Here is a 17756-nt window from a genome sequence, read left to right on the forward strand (position 1 = left end):
TGTGAAGCCCATGGTGTCCACTGCAGTGATGCTGCTGCAATGTTGCATAAACCTGCATAAACCTACACTCACTCAGTCACTCATTCACTGACTATTGTTGTCAGCATCTTATTAAGTAAGACTCACTAACTCTACCTTACCTCCCACCTCGTACCTCTACCTTGACAATACTTCCACCACAGAATCACTTATGCATACCAATCCCTACTCACACCTGCTTAGACTACAACTAGTCTCTAAATGAACATATTGTACTGAAATCAGTTCATAGTAAAAAAAAAAAATAATTTAATGAAATGGGGCCCTGAGACTTTCTTCATTTTCAGAAGCTAAGGAAATTACCACATTTTCTAAACATGGGCTTCTTGGATATATTCGCTTCAGGGTCTGCACAACAGACTGACACCTACCCTTACCACACTCACATGAGACCCCATCCTACCCCACCCCGGCTTCATGTTTCTACTTCACCTTCCTCCTAACACATTCACACCTGCCACCTTGCCTTCCCACCCCTCCCTAAGTGCTGGCAATATCAGCTGTTTCCCCAGATAAAGGGAGACAGGTGTGTGCTCGTCAGGCTTTGTTCTGTCCAGGTAGGCAGATAATAATAATAATCTTAGGCTGAGGTGACATGCCAGGTAACAGGCCAAATTGGGTTTATTCTCTGCCTGGGATAATTAGAACATTATTAAAAACAGTGATTGCACAATTTGACTCCATATGGGCAAACAATAGCAGTAAGTTAAACAAGATGCTGATAGCAGAGATGTATGGGTGATCCATATGCCCTAGGCAAGCAAACAAGGAAATACTAGGGATGCCATGATACAGTGATGCTTTTAAAACTGCATCGATATTTAGGTATGAGCATATCGGTTTAAATATGTTTATGTGTCAGATACATTTTGCAGTTGTATCAGGTTTTATTATGTTGAGAGTTAAAAATGATTAGTTTCCAGGCACAAAGATGGGAAATTAGAACTTGTTAATCTCTGAGAATATAAAGGTTTATCCTTTCATGGAAAATTATAAATTATGGAATATTAATGTTCAAAATGTAACTAAATTTATGCAATGATGCCACAAAAGTAGATATTGTGATAGGAATCAAATCATGACATGGTATGATGATAGATATCCCTTCGTGAAACTTACATATAATCACATCCCTGGAAAATATTGTTATCATCAGTTTATTTTTAAACCTCTTATTTCCTAAATTTGTATAGTTAAATAAATTAGAGCATCTGATTCAGTGCATTACATAATACGAAGCATTGGTTTAAATAGATTAATTTGCAAAAGTTGAAGCAGATTGGTGAACAAGCTGTATGTTGCTTATCTAAATACCGCTCTGGGATATTAATAAGGTATAAGTGTAACAATTATGAGACATTAAAGTCTCTTTCATAAAATGGTTATTAGAAAGTAATATTTACTCTCTGAGTACATAAAATCAGATATAACTATAACAGATTGAATAGGGAAGTATTTAAGTCCGGTTTACTGAAACTTGCCAGAGATGTTGTGTTGGATATCAGTATCTCAACATAACTACATAAATCCCTGAGTCAGTGATATATGCAGGTTTGCATGGAGGCAAAGCTCTTGGATGCATTCATATGGAGACAAAGCTCTAGGATGCATTTGTGTGGAGATAAAACCCTGTGATGCATTTGCTTTGCATCATTTACGTCTCAAAAGATGTCAAAGAACATATTGTTTTTATGTGAGTACTTATACGACAACAAAATGGGATATTATTGGAAAATAATTTTATTTATTTAAATGCTGGAGAAAATTATTGTAAGAAAATGATTTAAAGTTTTACTCAAAAGATATAATTGGAATGAGTCGTGAAAAGCAGTGGAAATATGTATTATTTGGTTTGAAGGTGAATTTGATGAAAGTAAACAGTTGTGAACAGAAGCAAGTAAAATAGGGATTGTATGAACGAAGTGGATTGAAGAATTTATGCTTTGGAAGGACCTTTAACTGACTGGCTGATCCAGACATTGACCTGTGTTGTAATTATGATTCAAGTCCAAGGCCAGCCTTATATTGGTACTTGCTTCATGGAATTTGATGACTTGTTAGGTGAATAGGCTTATGGAAAAAATTGGAAAGGTCAGTCCATACTCAATAATCATTTTGAGATGTTATTTGTGTTCTCACCATAATTTGCCCTTGACAATTTTTAGATCAAGAAGGAATAAAATTGTTAAGAACAATGCAAGTCAGACTTTTGATTGTTTACGTAAATTTTGCTTCAGACTAGAGGAAGTGATAACAAGAATGACATTTGAGATGACTCACTCACTCACTCACTCACTCACTCACTCACTCACTCACTCACTCACTCACTCACTCAAATATTGTTGTGTTAACACACACATAACATTGTGAGCTATTCAGTCTGAATCAGTCCTTGCGCTATGATTGCTTTTTAAGAACAGGACCTGCCTGAAGTAAACAGCTGGATGTGTTTTAGTAGTTTACTGTCTACTGTGACAGGTGACCCATCCACCCAGATCCAATCCCCTTTCCATCGACCAATGCTGAATATGTGTCATTTTAAAAGAAACAATAATTCCTTCTAAATTGACAAAACTTGAGGAAATCTGCACATGCTTCACTTAAGGCTTTAGCACTGCAGAAATGGCTACACGAAAGGCAAAATTATGTGGTTAAGGAACTGTGTGACAGACCTGTGTAGACCTCGTAGCTGAGGCAGCAGTTTCTACATTGTCCAATGTGGGTGTAATGACTGACCGACTCGACTGAAGCAGGTGCCATTTCTACATGGCCAGGTTTGTCAGCTGGTTGGAGCTGATTGATCTCAATTAGTGGTGCTAGAACACCTTTGTCCTGGGGGACTGACCTTCTTCCATGCATGATGGTCTTGTGTTAGCTGATTAGAGAACACAGGTTAAGTTGAATTAAGCCTGTGCCCATCTTGGTGAGTGTTGACTTCATTCAGCAGACCACAAAATGGAGGATTTATGTAAAACAGTAGGAAGAAGTACAAAAACCCATGTCCAGCTTGGAGCAAAGAAGGAGAGGGCTGACCTCAAATTGGAGGCCTCAAAATTGAGGTATTAAGGTAAAAGTGAAAACATTGACAGTTTTCAAAGGCACATTTCCCCCTCTGTCATCTGATCATCTTTTTGAATGGAGACATTTGTACTTTTTATCGAGGAAGCGGTCCAGCATTAATTTCGCACTCTTATTCATTCACCTGAAAGTTTTCTATCTTTCATTTTGTGCTTTGTCATGTCATCTTCTAACATGGAAATAATTGTAAAATAGGTACTGAGTTAAGACACAGAATTTATTGGCTGTTGATTATCGGTGTCCATCTTTAAATAGTCCACCCTAGAGCTAGTTGTACAACAAATAGGGTCTATTACCCTGGAGGTAGTTGTACAACAAATAGGGTTCATTATCCTGAAGCAAGTTGAACAACAAATGGCACCTGATACAGGAAGCTAGTGGTCAGATACACACAAAAACTGCTTAATTTGCAGGGAGTGGGTTTATCACTCATGTTGAATGTGATTAAGTGGTGAGAGATCCCCAACAAAGAGAGGACTTGATTTAATGATGTAAGTGGACTTTGGCCATAATAGATAACACAGAGAGGAGGAGGGAACAATGAGAGGGGACCGTTAAGTGCTAACGAGAGTGGACAAGGCCAGGTGTAGGGGACGCGCTTGACTGAGCAGGAAGAAAGACAGGTGCCCTTTGGTGTAAGAAGGGCGCCTTGAAGTCAAGAGGGAACACTTGAGGCAAGCAGAGGGGGGTGGGGGCGGGGGTGGGAGTGGGAGAGGGGAGGAGAAAAGGGGTAGACAGGATGGGAAGGGAGTTCAGGGCCTGGTGAAGGGGTGGGGTCATTTTGTTAAGTGGGGTTAGTGTTCCTTGAAGATTTGGGGATAGGTATGATTACAACGTGATGGGTAATGTTTGTGTTGAGATGGATGAAGTGTTGTTTCAGGTTGAATTATTAATTGTGTTTCTTTGGGTTTGTATGCATACATGTATCAAATGTTATTTGTTTTTTTCCTGTGAATGTTTTTAATGCTCTCTGTGTGTTTTGCCATTAATAGCTGCAAAATTGCTTTACGGCATAAACACACTCGTTCACTCACACTTGTGTTGAAAATGTAAGAAACTTGGGTTGGTTGCATAGCCAAGTGGAAAAAGCATTCGATCTTCACACCGAAGACCAGGGTCAATTCCCCACATGGGTACAGTGTGTGAAGCCCATTTCTGGTTTCCCTGGCCATGATATTGCTGGAATATTGGTAAAAGTGGAGTAAAACCTAATTAACTCACTCACTGTAACAAATTTCTCTCTTTTGTCATTGCCACTTGCTTCCCATTTTTAGTCAAAACATGAATGTAAACTAGTTACAATGAACTGAAGATTGTGATCTCTTCGCATTTGTTTTACATACTGTATATTAAAACATATTTAGGCAGAACTCAAGAATTAAAAAGTCAGCTGTCATAAAGATATACTGGGTACATCGATTATGGCTTTGTTCGCGGATTTTTTTAACCGAAAGTTGAATGTTTTCATTCCGATCATAGCAATGTACAGGGAAAAATCAAAACCCTCTGTACAGTTTAGAATCTGTTGAATTTCTCGTTTAAGTCTAATTAGCATTGTAGTTGCTTTGGTTTGGGATGCATTTGTGTTTGGCTGTGAATTTGTTTCTCGTTAATATTTGATAATCATTTCATAATTGGCTGTGAGACAAGACTCAAGAACCTCTCCAGGATTCATGTTGTAACATTATCGGTTGCCCGTGTTGAAACAGGGAGAACTGAATCATTTAAAAAATGACATAGGAGTCATTGGAAGACAGAGCCATCCTGTGTGTATGGTGGTCACACAATAGCAACTGTCGAAGGTGTTGGAAATCAATAGTGAGACATAAAGCAAGAATCTATCTCGATGTTTTGTAGATAAAGACAATTGTAAAATATGCAGTGCCAATGATTACAAAACAATATAGCCAGCATTGTTCAGGTGCGACAATTATTGCATTTCTGTAGTGGGCAGATCAATTATTTCGTCCGTTAGGAAGCAGAGTCTTTTCGAGGTCAGCGAAGTGAAACTGCGAACTCAGTCTATGTTAAAACAAGTCTGTTTGCACAGTCGTTCAACAGAGGATGCCTTGCTCAGTGTATTTTCGTTTACGTGGAAACAAGAAAAAGCTTTGTTTGTCTAGTGGGCCAAAACAAATGGGGGAATCGCACATCCTTGCCCATTCACACTTGAGCGATTGTGCGATTTTCTGCCATTGTCAAAGGAAGTATGTAGAATCTAGGATAGGTTTATGATTCTATGGGCGTACAGTGATTGCAACCCGTGGTTTAATCTCAGCTGAGTCACCGTACAGTTTATCACAATTTGGAATGTAAGTACATGGCAATTTTCTATGTCAAATTTACAGCTGAATATCCTGGAATAGAAATTATTGTAAATGAATTTCCCTGTAGATTTGAATCAGTGACAGTAAATTGTCTGAAAATAAATTTTCACGTTGACATTTCTTGAAACAGTTGTCTCCCTTTCCGATTAGGTGGTACTGGTGTATTGAAGCACGATCATTACTTTCTCAAGCTATCAGCTTACGTCTGGACGTTTACCATTATATGTGTCATCATCTTTATTCCTCTGTGCATAATATGTGAACAGGTAGTACTAGCTTGTGTTCGGGCTGTACATCCAGCGACATCTCAAAATCAATAAACTGGGATGGAGAGTTTGTCATTAGGTAGGTAGTGTTACCTGCTTTGATAATCTCCAGGCATATTCACTGTGGCTGAAACACGTAAAAATGTCGAGGAAATCGTTAAGCAGAGAAAGCATTAACCTCCATTAATTATGATTGGTGTGAAAAGGATGCTGCCAGAGTTTATCATGGACACTAAAGCGAGTACAATGCAAATGTGCAGTTAGTAGTTGTGTTGATCAGAATGTTTAAGAAATACCTTTTCTTTGGACAGTGATGCTGAAATGTGATATGTTTGAATAGCGGTTTACAAACTGATGAATGATAAGAGCGATATCATTTATGGATGACAGGGTCATAATATACCAAACAAGTTGTCATCTGTTGTATCATATCTTCCTTTTGATGGTGAGATGCTATCAGTCATTTACTGATTTACTTGATCAATTGAAATATTTTTGTGAAAGACTGAATTGTTTGGAAGTTGATGACTCTGAATGACCATTCTGTGTGCACATTCATATCAAGGTATCAGGACTCAACCTATTTTTGATGTTGCATGTGTGAGGTTCGATTTTGGTGTCCAATGATATTGCTGGAATATTGCTAAAAGCAGCTTAAAATTAAACTCACTCATCAAGACCTGCTCCGAAGTCATTTTCTGGCCCAGTTTGTGCAGCAAATATTGGAAAAAATGCCCTGTTGGAATTCATTTTTCTATTGTTACAACTTGTGTAAGATCATTGCAAAGGTAACTTGGCTTTCACTGGTAACAGGGTCAAGCAGAAGTGGCTTAACTAAAGTGTTCATTACCTTTAGGTTTTTTAAAATGTGAACTTTTTAGAATTTTCTCTGTATTGATCTCTCAGGGCAAGTAAATGTTTGATGAATTATTTCTTGTCATAAGTTAGACATATCATTGTATATAAGATTATGAATGTTTGAAGTATGAATAAAACAAACTGATGTCTCTTATGAAAACATCTGTGTTTCGCTATTAATCACATTTTTATGAAACCAGTGAAGGATTCTTGTCTTATGAATGAAGTATGTTTTTGCACAGTGTTCAGGCATCTTACAAATGACACCAAAAAGGGGCTTCAGCTTGCCCAAAAACTTTAATAGAATTGTGTTCTGCACACAGGCTTAGTTCCCTGACTTTTAAATGATCTTAAATGTTCATCTTATTTGAAAAGGCCAGGGATTTGCCAACCATTGTTAAAACTGCTGTTGAGTATATTTCAGTGATGTGTTTTCTTTTCTTGTGTCAGATGATTTTCTATAACTTGATCAGATATAAAACATATATTTAGACATAATTTTCATGAGAATGTTCTCAGATCTATATGTGACCCCTCTGATAAGGAAATAAATTTGCTATGTCCTTTTTAATCCATTTGACAGCTGTCTTGGATCTTAATTGTGATCATTGCTGTGAAAATTCTGGCTCAGTCATGTAACAAAAATATTCATGTGACATGTGATCATGTCCAGTCAATTTAGGGGTGGTACTGTAGCTTAGTGGTTGAAGCGTTTGCTCATCACACTGAAGACCTGGGTTCAATTCGCCACATGGGTCAAATGCATGATGTCCATTTCTGGTGTTCCTTGCCATAAATGTGCATCACTTGCTTTGTTGGGATAGCCCAGTGGTCCAGTTTGTTTCACTGATATTTGGTGGGTTTCTGTTTCTAACTAAACAGTAGATTGTCTTGACCATGTTTTGTATATGTAAATACTGTGTGTATGATAAGGTTTAGTGTTACATATATTTCACAGTAAAACCTGAAAAACGATGAGGTTTTTGGCATCTTGCTTTACTCATCTCTGTTCATTCCCATGTCTATTGATAAACCTCCTGACAATATATTGTTGTAATTTGTAAACAAATATTGTAACTTATTCATTCCATGCCATCGAAAAGTCTCTTATGTTAGACCAAAGCTTTTTTCCAAGGCAGTACTGAGTGGTAAACCCATGGATAGTAATTTTATCTGTTACAGAGGCAAATCCAGTTTAGGGGACAGGACCCCAGTTGTTCTTTATTTTTCTTTAAATTATCATTTAAACTGTTAGTGATTACCATAGAGACTTGTGCAAGTCTAGTTAATAGGGTAATGGGAGCTGAGACAATGCCTGGAGAAATTACAACAAAGAAACCACCTTCAGTTTAATAATAATAGAATGATAAATATATTCAGAGTTCATCAATTGTGTTATGATGTATTTGGTTTTAATTACTGTCTGGCATTGTGGAAGCCGCACTGGGGCAGTGGTGTTGACACCGATGTAGTTTATTTGTCCATTGGTTGAGGAATGCTGTCGCCAGATACAGTTTTACATTGACCTGTATTGAATTCAGCTTCCATGGCTTGGCCACGCACTAGTGCTGAGCACTGTCAAGCAGTGCAGGTAAATAAATATGGCCGCCTTTGATCCAGTTTCATTGAGCACAGCCGTGAAGCGCTTACCGAGCTTGTTCAATAGCGCATTATGAAGTGGAGGCATTGGTGATTGGTGACCGTGACGAAGAGAAGGAAGGGATATGGTGTTATGTTACGCCTTGAGAGCACAGACCCCATCTGCATGGCTTCAGTCCTCGTCATTCTTTTCAGTTTCTGCACGTTGCGTAGGCTTTTGATAATGTTGAGTGTACCAAGCCGGAACCGTGTCTTTCAGTAATAATCATTTCATGAAGGACTCAAGTGTTTGCAATGAAATGGCCTCTGATATTATGAGCTTGGCATGGGTTTTGTTCTATTTCAAGCTTGGATGGCTGGAAAGAAAAGGTTTGGTCTTAAAATCGGGTGTTTGACAAGCTTGGTGTTTGCCATGGTTTGAAGTGGAGCACCCCTGTTGCGTTTCTTTCGGTCTGGGTGTTTTAAGGCAAAGTGGTAAATTTTCACTAGGCATGTTATGTTGAACTCTGATGGGAGAGTTAATCATACTTTGTTTGACATACATGATGGAATTCACTGTTGATGCCGTTACTCACGTCAACCGACAAAAGTAGCTCGGCCGCGTTCTGCATCATTTATTGGCTCATGGATTTTCACTGACATTCTGGTAGCCTTTATGGTATGTTGTTGGCGATATCGACGGTTCCAATTTCGTTACGACACTTTCAATTGTTCAATCACGCATACACATGCATTGATTTTTTTACTGTTTCTGATTCTGTGAAAACTGTCATTTTCACATGTGTTTGAGTGAATACTCATTGTTTTGCGAATAAGCAATTGCCAGTTGTGTGTGAGACTTGCTTCATGAAAAGAGCAAGCGAGATACGGGATGATTTCCGCTGCTCAACATCTATTTGTGTTTTGTAATGGATTCTGCTACTTATGATTCTTCAGTCACTGGAAGAGGAATGATCTAAGTGTCATTTGTAAAGTAAACCAATTTTGGATAACAATCAAATTTAGATTATTATTATTATTATTATTTAAGTGTTATTGAGTAGTGGTGTTTCTGATTATATTTCAAATTATGTTGCAGGAAAATTGTCCTAACAGATTTACCTCATGTGAAAAAATAGCATGTTCTGTTCTGTTTTCGTGATAGAGTCTCTTCTGCTGTTTATTTGAGTGAATATATATCCAAGTTGAAATTTTTAATGTAATTTTCACATTCATTAACATAATTCCCTGATTTAGTTTAAATTGTGTGTGCTTTGGAATTTTGAAATCACATTTTGTCTTTTGTTCTTTTCAGACGTGGAACAGAATCAAATGTCTTCACTCTACATGTCTCTGTGAGCGACGAAATGAGTGATTTGTGAAGGGAAGGTTTACAATGTGACGTGGCAACCAGTATATAGCTGTGCTATGGTGATGGACTATGCCGGCAGAAGCACAAACAATGCAGATTAAACAGGAACTTGAGACACAGGAGAGTCATGAAAAGGGAGGTAACTCTCTTACAGGAAAGGGAAATGGAGAGAGTAATGACGAGGGGAATTCACCTCTTGTGAACCAAGATGGAGTTGTTGGAACAGTTTCACCAGATAATCTAGGTAACAGCAGTCGGGTCGAATCGCCAAAAGAATTAAAATCACCTGATGGAGAAAAATCCAAAGAATTATCGGCGTCCATGATTCAGCAGAATGGAAGTGGGCAAATAGTGCCAGGTACTCCACTGGTGATTCCACAGCCCTATCTACACTTTCTACAACAGACGATGTTGCTGCAACAACATCAACAGATGTTGAACGCAGTTGATGTGACAGCGAGACTAGCAGAACAAGCGGATGAAGCAAACCAGTTGGGCGGAATGGCGTTTCCTGAACGGGAGCGTCCTCGGGGAAAGAGTACAGCTGAGACAGGGGAGACAACTGCAGACACAGCATCTGATGATAGCATGGAATTTGATGAAAACCTATTTACTGATGAAGAACTGGAAGACATGATGAAGAAGAAGGGAGATGGGAGAATCCGACATTCAGGTGTGTGCAATCTTTGTGTCTTCGGGAGAACAGGCCCCCCGCATCATCGCTCGTAAGAGTTAGCAATATGTATATTAGTAGGACACAGTGTGTGGTTATCTGAAAGTGGGCTTTGCTTTAAAGGTATGGAGACCAGCTCTTGCTGTCAAACACTGGCTTGCCTGGCCCAAACTATAGCCACCTCTGAAAAGGGGATATATTGCTGTTAAATATGTGTGTCCAACTTGCTGACTGACAGACAGAAGAAATGGGTTTCACACACTGTGACCATGTTTGGAATCGAACTCAAGTTTTGGCGTTCTTTGACTCTTAAACAAAAAAAGACTGCCATTTCTGCTTTAAAGCCTAAATCACTTTCTTACATATTACCTGCTTTAAGGCCTAAATCACTTTCTCACATATTAAGTAAGGATTTCTGGTTAGAGTTAAGGATTTGACACTGAATAAGATTGACAATGAAAAGATCAGGATCAATTTAGTTTTTATTTCCTTATTCTTTGGTCCAAACAGGTTATTACTCAATGATCATCCTAAATAATAATTCAACAATCAAAACAAATTTTGCAGAAGAACAAAAAGTACATGTGTTTTAGGCAGCCTGACTGACAGATTGTTTTGACGTGCAGCCCAAATTCATTTTGGCCAAGGTGTAAGCAGCTGTCAAGAAAGCCATTATTTAAATTCAAAATTCATTCAGATTTTCTTATTGCTGTTGCTTATACATACAAATTCATATCTGTAAATATCTGGGTTGGAATTGGCCGTTGTGAAACTTGTCAGAAGAGACGACTAATTGGATCTGATGGTCAGACTTGGTGAGCACATATCATTTCAAAACTGTGTAAATGATGTCAATCTCTGGATTTTCTGATCCAGATTTGATTACATGTATTTTCAAACTGCCCTTTTATAAGAGGAAAATGTCTGAGAGTCATGTTAAACAACAAACGAAGCAAACATTCGAATAAACAAAACACATTGTTACTAATTTTCTATCAAGTAGTGAATGTAAAATGTTTTTGAAGACGGAAATGAATAAGAACAAACAAACCATGCCTAGGACAGTTCATGCTGTAACCAATCACATCACATGTACTTTCAGTTTACCTAAACTCGGTGCATTACGTGTTAATGATACGTAGTTCGTTGCAATGTCTAAAAACAGTAAATGAAATTTGCTCTAGTTGGAAATGGCAGTTGCAGTTTTATATTTTTGAAAACCAGACAGGCAACTTTGTATCTGAACTGAGTTAGCCTATGGGGAGAGTGTGTTTAACAGTATAAATATGGTATTGCAGTGCAAACATAATTTCAGCAGGGATAGATACTGGGAGAGGGTGGTAAAATACTGTGAATACGGTATTCCTAAAGAGAACTTCTTCGGACAGGGTTAGCTTACAGGGAGAGTGTGTTTAACAGTATAAATATGGTATTGCAGTGCAAACATAATTTCAGCAGGGATAGATACTGGGAGAGGGTGGTAAAATACTGTGAATACGGTATTCCTAAAGAGAACTTCTTCGGACAGGGTTAGCTTACAGGGAGAGTGTGTTTAACAGTATAAATATGGTATTGCAGTGCAAACATAATTTCAGCAGGGATAGATACTGGGAGAGGGTGGTAAAATACTGTGAATACGGTATTCCTAAAGAGAACTTCTTTGGACAGGGTTAGCTTACAGGGAGAGTGTGTTTAACAGTATAAATACGGTATTGCAATGCAATCATATTTTCCACAGGGATAGCATACTGGGAGAGGGTGGTAAAATACTGTGATTACAGTATTGCAAAACAAAAATATTTTTATGAGGGTGGCTTCTGGAAGAGGGTGCAGAAGTACTATGAATACGGTATTGCAAAACAACGACACATTAGCAACGTGCATTTTTATTCTGCATGGTGTAGCACATGGATACAACATATATCATTAGACAGACGACACTGTGTTCATGTGAGGAATGTGGAGGTTCAGTTTATCACAACTTTCAGTAAGTGCACCAGGGTCACGTGTTACCAAGGGCAACACACCAGCAGATGCAGTTCTGAATTTTTCTCTAAATTCTAATACCAGGTTAGGGGTCAAGAGATGGGATTTAGTTGAAAAATATAATCTTTTTTTGAAAAATGCTTAATATAATTTTGTTGATCACTTGATCCATTTATATCAGTCTGCCATGCTTAGTACTCTGAAAAATAACACTTGGTGCTTCAAATTGTTCAGATACTACTTCTATAGAACTAATTGAATGTTTCGACTTTCTGATTGATGAAAACTTCTCTAACAAATGCCCAAGTCCATCGGTAGAATATGTGTTGGTTCAACCTCAACAATGATTTTTTAACTTTCGAAGAAAATCTCCTTGAAATTATCTGCTTCAATTTTCGGCACTGTACATGAGAATGTTGAAAAGGTTAACAGCTTGTTTGATGTCATTTCTGAAATTGCACATCTGAAAATACACTTATGCTGTTTTGGCCAGGATGTATTAATATCAGGTTTTCAAATGCATTCTTAGCCATAGGTTGAATATATATTAAAGGATTGTGAGGGGATTTAGTTGATATTTAACTGGTCAATATCGAATGGATATATGTTGTACCCAAAACATATAATGGTGATAATTACACATGATCCTGTTTCAGTTTTCCCAGCCATGTTTGCAAGTATAAAATAATGAAACCCAATATGCATTTAGCATACATTTTGCAGAATTTTATGGGAGTAATTTATCTTATCTTTCTTTATATCTTCATTTAACATTGATCTACATTCAATGCTTTCAAGACATGATTAGTTTGATTTCTGGGATCATAAAGCTGTAATTATTCTGTTTCAAATTCTAGAAATGCATGCCTTAACAACCTTTTTCTGTAAATATGACAGAAAGAACTGTAGGTGAGCTACAGAATGATAATACTCCCCTTGATTGATGTATGATGAATTGCAGAAAAATCAAATTCAATTCAACCATTTTTTAAATGTAATTTTAGGAGACAAAAACTGACAGTCTTGTTGAAAGTATTTGTAATAATAATCTCCCTTAGTTAGTTGGAGATGACAGTCTAATAACTAATCTTAATGACTATTGTACATAATATTAATTTATTAATATCATAATATTCCCTCTTTCATATCCTAAACTGTCTGAATCTTTAGTATGAAAAATGCATGCAAAGAAAGTGGAAGTTTGGTTTTTATCACTTTTTCAATGGACAGTAAAAGGGATTTTTTTATTCTATAATGTTTCTCTGCTTGTGGAGTATCAGATTGCACTATGAGCTTACTTAAGCTGCAAAACTTATCCTAAATTTAGTGGGTTAAATACTTCTAAGTTGTTGAACATCATTTTGACAAGGTTAAACTTTGAATGATACATAATGGTACACACATTATGACAGCATTCAGGAAATCTTAACATGTTATCTGATGGGGTTTTACAATTTTGTAGCAGCATTAGTTGCCTCATTGTTGAAGGGTTTGCTTGTCACACTGCAGGTCTGGGTTCGATGTCTTACATGGGTACCGTGTGTGAAGTCCTTTTCTCATGTCTCTTATCTTATGGCTGAGATATTGCTGAAAACGACTAAACCAATATCCTAGCTCAGTTAATTTGTTGTGTCCTCAATATGATATGCTTGTGATTTTTACTATATGCTAGTGCAAAATGATGACGTAATCCTGACTTTTTACTGCATCCTTCAGTGAAATTATGTATTTAACTGCTTTTTGTAAAAGTGGCACTCCACTCTTTGTCATAAAACAGCACCCTGCTGCTTGTCATACGATGGCGGTTTATTTATTGCTTGTCATAAGATGTCACGCTTATGCTTGTACCATTGTGCTCTATTGCTTGTTGTAAGATGGCACCATACTGCTAGCCCTAAAACAGCACTTTACCGCTAGTCGTAAGATGGTGCTATACTGCTTTTCAAAGATGGCATTCTACTGGTTGTCATAAGATGGCGCTCTACTGCTTGTCATTAGACAGCACTTACTGCTTGTCATAAAACGACACTCTTATGCTCGTCTTAAAATGGTGCTCAACTGCTTTTCGTAAGATGGCACTCTGTTGCATGTAGTGAGATGGTGCTTTTTCTTTCTTTGGTCAACACAGTATTTGAAGCTTTGTGCAATGTATATATACATGTAATCACTTTTCACCCCATGTGCTAACAAAACTGCTGAACATGTTTTTTTTCAAAACAGGAAGATAATTCTTATTTCCTTTTTCATGTGATTTAGAAGGGAAATCCATGTTTGATGCAGGTGGTCGCAACGTCAACCAATATGGCCGCGAATTTACAAATGGCCGCCCCCTTCCCGACCATCTTCGCGTTCAAATCCTTCAACTGGCACTGCAAGGGATTCGTCCCTGTGAGATTAGTCGCCAGTTGCAAGTATCCCATGGTTGTGTCAGCAAAATTCTAAATCGGTGAGTCTGACAGTCACAGGTGAACAGCTGGAAAATATTTTCATATATCCATGAGATAACCTGGATGAAAATAAGTTTGTTTCACAAGTCAGAAAATTATATCAGTTTGAGAAAATATTTATCAATTATCTATTTTTTAAAATCCTGGTAATGAAGCCAGAGAGCGTGTTGTTTTTGTTCCTACATTTTGTTTGATAGCTCCAGTTTTTGAGAAGCATTAATTAAAACAAGTGAGTGAAATAGTTTCATATAAATGCATGAACTTGTTTGAAATAATGCAATTTATTTGATGGTAAAGCTTTCAAGTACTTCACTCGACACTGACAGTATTCCATAATTAAGTTTTATGCTGTGTTACTCATGGCACTAGATGTGGAGACCAATCCTAGCTTTGAAAATAACTTTTGGTTGTAATCATCGAAGATTTATCCATGATAATTAAAATAATATTAACTTTCATTTCAAATCACACCATTACAGTTACACTGAAATAATTCAAATTTTGCGACTAAATATATTTATTGAATTTTATTCAGCTTATTTAAATAACATGTTTACTGAAGATTGTGACTTTAATATAAACATTGTAATGTATTCACTTGTCAAAAACAAATGTATTTTAAAGCCAGTGTCTCTATTGGTTCTTATTTGTAATTTATTCTAAGATGCTAAATAAATCAATATGAGAATATATTTAGGGATATCGATAGTGTGTTTTTGATTCAAAGCGATTTACCAATATAGATCTGCTGTCATTTTATAATATTTCACAAATCACAAATACATATTTCATCAACTGGAAAACACCAAGAAGCAGCCATACTGGGGTAGAAATCTGGCACCGATTAGCATGTGTTGCATAGACTCCAGCGATGCGGGTCACGTTTACAATAGCGATAAACTGTTTATCTAATCTCGCCATGGTCCCAACCACGACCTCTTACAGTAACCCAGGTCATTGTCAGGTCAAACCAGAGTTCAACTAGCATGAAGCTATCCAGGCTGTGGCGCCCCAGGCTCCCTCCCAGCATGCTCTAGTGATGTCAAGTCAGCGACAAATTGGCTTATTAGTCGTGGAATTAGCAACAGGATTTAGGTATTAGTGGGATTGGAAACGTGTATTGTCTGTGCGGTGCTGTTGTTCTATAATGAAACAAAAGTGGAATATCATTATGGGAAAATGTGTTGTCCTCACAACATGTTGATGTTAACACGTGAAAAAGTAAAATTGAATTAGTTTTCAGTTTCATTTCTCAATTATCGTTGTGCATCAAATTGGATTTTTTTAGGAAATATCTCATGCAGACTGCAAACAGGATTTGTAAGCATTCAGTATATTTTTAGATCCATACGTTGTACTTGAAATTAGTATGGATTGTGAGTAGTTTTATGAGAAATATGATTTGAACTGACAGGTTTTAAAAAGTATGAGATTTAATGTTACAGGTTCCTTTAGGTAGGTTCCAATTAGGTGGATTAGGGGACAGGTAGTGGTTTTCTTTCAGTGGATATGTTTGAATCCAGACAATCACCCCATAATTTACATTTCTTGATATCAGTCAGTTAGTGTTGTTGAAATATCTGATATTCTGGTCACCTGACTGAGGAATTGAGTGAGTATTTTCCTTGACAGTGGTGGGAAGTTTTTCAAATAAGTGTTTTTGACATATATCGTCATTATGAGACATAAATGCAGTGTATGTATTTATATAACATATGTCATTGTATCCCAGTTGCGCAGAACGATACTCATGCTATTGATCACTGGGTTGTCTGGTCCAGACTCTATTCTTTGTAGATTGCCACCATATAGTTTGAATATTATGGTGTTAAAGAACAAACAAGCATGACCAATGTTATATCCCCTGATGATGGGGCTGGTTGAAGGGAGATAACTCTGTGTAGCCCCCCCCCATCCAATCATCTTCCCACATACATGATTGACAACCTCAGCTATGTATAGAAGGGCACCAGTGCTGGAATGCCGTGACGCAACACATTACGTCCCCAGCTATTGTGTTAATCATTGATAAGAGGAAGAATAAAATGTCTAGACAGGAGACAGCTTGATACGCGTGAAGCGTGACGGAAATATCATTTCAGATCAAAATACAATTTTCAGACGCACCAGATTTTACATGTTTGATGTCTGCTTGAAGGCAAAAAGTGGCATTTCAATGCATGGAGTATAGACGTCATCTGTCATAAAGACTAACTACAGGTTTCATGTCACATTAACCACTCCTGTCTAATTGAATTAGGTGTTTCATAATGTAAAAGATAAAAGACCACATTGTGAAGAAAATAATTTATGTGTGAAAATGTTTTCCAGTCAGTGGTTAACTTACTAAATGGTACTGTATTATTTTATTTTTGACAAAGTTTGAATTAAGATTAGTTTAAAAGAAAGTGTATTTTCAATATTTTTAAAATATACTTATCAAGTAAAGGGCTGTATTCACAGCGAACAACGCTTAATAACATTGATGTCTTAACCCAATAAATATGCAATCTAGGTCAGCTTGCAGGAGCAACACATTTTTCTCCAAAGAATAAATTAATGTATACCTTATCGTTAGGCTTGTAAGACATGTTTCTACTAACTTTAATCTTTTCTAAGGCTCTTGATATGATGTAGACAAACATGGATTTTTTTGCACAGTATGATGATTAAGGTAAACACTAAGGTGCTGTGTCCACTCTTGGTACAGGAAAGCTATTTTATGAAAAAGTTAATTTGAAAAGTGTAGCAAGAAACATTTGTTTTAATGACTAAATAGTTCGCTACTCATGATGTTTCAGATACCGAAAGACTGGAAGCATCAACCCTGGACAGATCGGGGGCAGCAAACCGAAAGTGACTACACCTGACGTTGTGAGCCGAGTTCGCCAATACAAGGCAGAAAACCCACAAATGTTTGCATGGGAAATACGACAAAAGTGAGTCCAACATATGTCATGTTTGAAAATACATTTTCTTTGTAGAGCACACATTCTAGTACTTTTGTTGGGTTGAGTTTCAAAAAGGGTTCTCTTGTGTACCCTAGCCATGACATTAGTGGAATATTGCTAAAAGCAGCGTAAAACTAAACTCACTCCAACAGAGATTCAAACCCACACCCTCAGTGTCACC

General features: G+C 37.3%; 1 protein-coding gene across 6 annotated transcripts in view; it reads left to right on the plus strand.

Moving 5' to 3' along the window:
* Positions 1-17756, plus strand: part of LOC137268852 (uncharacterized) — a 67612-nt gene that overhangs the window by 45660 nt on the left and 4196 nt on the right. For 3 of the 6 annotated variants that reach the window (XM_067803422.1, XM_067803424.1, XM_067803423.1), the window contains 3 exons: positions 9462-10191; positions 14458-14623; positions 17426-17563. In XM_067803422.1, coding sequence (XP_067659523.1) covers positions 9588-10191; positions 14458-14623; positions 17426-17563 — 908 coding nt within the window. In that variant the 5' untranslated portion in view covers positions 9462-9587. Of the gene's footprint in view, positions 1-9461; positions 10192-14433; positions 14624-17425; positions 17564-17756 lie in introns of all 6 variants that reach the window. The other 3 variants (XM_067803419.1, XM_067803421.1, XM_067803420.1) reach the window with 1 other exon arrangement.

Source organism: Haliotis asinina, chromosome 16 (genome assembly GCF_037392515.1).
Source record: "Haliotis asinina isolate JCU_RB_2024 chromosome 16, JCU_Hal_asi_v2, whole genome shotgun sequence".
NCBI lineage: Eukaryota > Metazoa > Mollusca > Gastropoda > Lepetellida > Haliotidae > Haliotis > Haliotis asinina.